General features: G+C 37.3%; 1 protein-coding gene across 2 annotated transcripts in view; it reads left to right on the top strand.

Annotated features, from left to right (window-relative positions):
- The window catches only part of dnah5 (dynein, axonemal, heavy chain 5), a 120,223-nt gene that overhangs the window by 46,408 nt on the left and 69,769 nt on the right, over positions 1 to 4,046 (top strand). For both annotated transcript variants that reach the window (XM_032517722.1, XM_032517723.1), the window contains 4 exons: positions 875 to 1,116; positions 1,560 to 1,736; positions 2,506 to 2,710; positions 3,004 to 3,146. In XM_032517722.1, coding sequence (XP_032373613.1) covers positions 875 to 1,116; positions 1,560 to 1,736; positions 2,506 to 2,710; positions 3,004 to 3,146 — 767 coding nt within the window. The remainder of the gene's footprint in view (positions 1 to 874; positions 1,117 to 1,559; positions 1,737 to 2,505; positions 2,711 to 3,003; positions 3,147 to 4,046) is intronic.

Genomic DNA, 4,046 nt, shown 5'->3' on the forward strand with positions numbered 1-4,046 from the left:
TGGTTAAATATTGACAGCTGTTCTATCCAATTAAAACCAAACATTATGAAACCATGTGTAGCCAATGTGTAGCCAATAAGAAGACAAGTTTATTGACACCAAACATGACCAGGAAATGTTAACCCTGTGATGGCTCCAGCTTTGTCAAAGCAAAAATATGGTCTTCTTATGGCATTTCACCATTTCATCAAATTATGATTACTTATTCCTATAAATGTATGCATGCAGTTCTTTCATGTATGTGTGTGAGTGATGTAGATGTGTTTTTGTATTTCAGAAGTATTGTATTTTGCACTTTTTGGGCTTTTTTAGAAATAAGAAATAAGAAAAACGCAAAGACATACCTGTAGAAATACATTCATATAAAATCCATTTTATAAGTCATTTTTTTCTGGATTTTTTCTGTTCTAAGTTGAGACATGTGGCTAGGGCACTATTTTTGTATGTAGCCCATTTGATATGCTTACAGTAGTGTTTTTTATTAATTTGACAGATGATTTACTTGGACGGAAATAGAAATTCTGTGTTCTAACCTCTTTAGCTCTGTGTCAGTAAGGCCTTGTGTCACACTGCCACTAGAAACAACAAGTTGAGAGTGTTAACTTCCCAATGACCTCAGGGTCATCCCAGAGGGCAAAAGTATGTGGAAACTGCATCACTTTTTTGGGGGTAAAAATTTAGGCGAGAAAAGCATATATTTTCAAGTGTTTTTAAACAGGTCAGATGTGGTGCCAACCAACTCTATACACTAAATGCATATTCAGAGGTCTTTTGATTCTACCAACTAGCAAGTTATTGGTGAAAGCATCAGACAATGCATCTTATTATTTCCATATCCACGTAGACAAACAAAAATCACTGTTTTCTATTTCAGGAGAGCACATCTGGATAGTTCTGGACGGACCAGTCGATGCAATCTGGATTGAGAACCTCAACTCAGTTTTGGACGACAACAGAACTCTTACGCTGGCAAATGGAGACCGTATACCCATGGCTCCTAACTGTAAAGTGGTTTTTGAGCCACATAACATAGACAACGCCTCTCCAGCCACTGTCTCGCGCAATGGCATGGTGTTCATGAGCTCTTCTGTTCTCAACTGGAGTCCCATACTAGAGGTGAATCGACTAACTTAATAAATAATTTGAGGTAGTTTTTCCCTACATGTAAAAACTGAAAATTGTGGTGGTTATGATCTGGTGTATAACAGTATGTACCTTACCGGCAAAAAACATCCAGATCATGTGCCGCAAGATTTTTCATATCATTGTTTATTTGTGTCTTTTTAATGTTTCACCACATTCAAAACATTTACTGTACATTACTAAGTTACATTTTCAGACTTATCAAAACGGAAGAAAAAAAGTCATAAATATAAAAAATAAACTGTATTACTCAGGTTTGGATATCAATATCAATAGTAATCATCTGGTTTGGGTCTGAGGACTTGACATTTCTTCTGAATCTAAAAATAAACCTCACACAACTGGGCTATGGTTTGGTACACACGTCACACTGTGATTTTTGAGACTAATGTTATTTGTGTGGCTGTTCTTCTCAGGGCTGGTTAAAGAAACGCTTCCCCCAGGAAGCAGAGGTGCTAAGGGAGCTCTTTTCCGCCTCCTTCTCTGAACTCTACCGCTTCAGTGTGCAGTCATTAGAGTTTAAGATGGACATGTTAGAGGCCTTTGTCATCATGCAGTGCATCAACATGCTGCAGGGTCTCATACCACCAAGGGTAAGGTTACAACTGTTCTGAATTCCCCTCCATGAGACAGAAAGCACTAAATGTATATTTGAATGATGAAGATGTTAATTCCTACTGCCATGAAACAACATGCATGCTGGAGTAAAAGGGGAAATGCATATAGATAGAAGGAATTTTAGAATAACTTTCTGCTCTAAGAAAAGGCCAAACCTGTTGGCTATTGGATATACTTGAGTAGTAAATCTGTGATCTTAAGACAAATGTAAGCTTGGTACTGCAAGCTTGCTACTGCATAGAGAGATAAGTGAGAATAAAAGAAATGCACCTCATGCCCAGTTTTAATCCAAACCAAATGTAACTCACAATGTTGACACCATCAGTAAAGCTATAGTAAAAGCCCTTATTATGTCTACTTCATGTAATTACAACGTAAAACCAGCAACAATAGATTCATTTATTTATCTTGCTTTTTTTAAAGTCAGTGGGGTTGTAACCATCATTAAGTTATCACCTGAGTTATAATTAGGTAATACAGGACCCAATGGTTTAGTAGCTTTATTTTAGATGAGAAATTAATTTCCCTATGAAGTCAGTTAATTGTTGAGTGTCCGCAAAAGTTTGCGGCCACCTGTTGAGATGACTTTGAGGCACCTATTGTGACCATGTCAAATGTTTATGCACTGTGTTATATGCTGTATTCTGTTTTATCAATTTGTTTAAGACTGTAAACCTTGGGAAAAAGTAAGAGCTTGCATATATGTATTTTTTTTTTCTCTATTAAATTTGGTTCTGTGAACAGGAGCAGTGTGGTGACTTATCCAGAGAGCACTTGGAGCGGCTGTATGTATTTGCCCTAATGTGGAGCACTGGAGCCTTACTTGAACTGGAAGACCGGAGGAAGATGGAGATGTGGCTCAGAGGGAACGACAGTATCCGTCTAAACTTGCCAACCATTCCTCAAGACAGTGATGATACCATCTTTGACTACCATGTCACAGCAGATGGTATGCATGCATTGATAAATAGATATTATCACCTTTGGTGATGCTAATAATAACACCCCTACCACCTCATGCTGCTTTTAATCACAACACTATCATTTTATCAGGACCACTCACACATGCATCTTGCATACCTTCTATACTTTCTATTTATTTTATTCCTATGTTAGTACCTCTAATATAACTTTTTTTTTTAAATACTTTCTACGTTAACTGTGTTTATTTCTGTTGTTTCTTCTGTACTGCTTGTGCTAATCTCTGTTGTATTGTTGCATCCACATTTATTATTCTTCCAGGTCAGTGGGTCCACTGGCGCACCAGAGTGGAGGAGTACATTTATCCATCGGAATTCACACCAGAGTACAGCTCCATTTTGGTTCCCAATGTGGATAATGTTAGGACAGACTTCCTAATTCAGACCATCGCCAAGCAGGGCAAGGTGAGATTTGCTAATATAATAACTAAACAAGTGTATATCTGTACACTGCCAGTCAAAATTGAAAGTATAGATCTATAACAAAGGAGCTGTGAATAGGAACATTTAGTTTACATCTCCCTCTTCATAGTGTCTTTAAGGTATATGGTAAGGGTTTTAAAGAGCATAGCTTCCATTTAATTTCTTCTCTGTTGAGTGTATAATGCTTCATTTATTCCAGGATACAGCTGGGTAGACACACATCAATAGCAAGGCAGCATGGCTGGATGCACCACATATCATCTACAGTCATGGACAAAATTATTAAATGCACCAAATCTCCCAGAAAAGTGTTGTAATGACAAATGTTTGGGTATACACATGTTTATTACCTTTAAATGCATTGGAACAGCACAAAAAAACAGAAGAAAAAAGGCAAATTTGACATAATTTTACACAAAACTCCCAAAATGGACTGGACAAAATCATTGGCACCCTATTAAAACTGTAGGTAAATAATTTCATTTCAAGCATGTGATGTTCATTTAAACTCACCTGTGGAAAGTAACAGATGCTGGCAATATAGAAATCAAAACTGAAGCCAGTTAGAGTGTATAAAAGTTGGCTCAACCTTTGTGTTGTGTGTCTGTGTGTGCCACACCAAGCATGGAGAAGAGAAAGAAGAACCGTGAATTGTCTGAGGACTTAAGAAGCAAAATTATGGAAAAATATCAACAATCTCAAGGTTACAAGTCAATCTCCAGAGATCTTAAAGTTCCCTTGTCCACTGTGCGTAATATAATCAAAAAGTTTATAACCCATGGAACTGTGGCAAATCTCCCTGGATGTGGGCGGAAGAGAAAAATTGATGAAAGAATGCAATGCAGGATAGTTTGAATGAACGCAAATTCAGGCTGTCCTGCA

The sequence above is a fragment of the Etheostoma spectabile genome, chromosome 6 (assembly GCF_008692095.1).
Source record: "Etheostoma spectabile isolate EspeVRDwgs_2016 chromosome 6, UIUC_Espe_1.0, whole genome shotgun sequence".
Taxonomy (NCBI): Eukaryota; Metazoa; Chordata; class Actinopteri; order Perciformes; family Percidae; genus Etheostoma; species Etheostoma spectabile.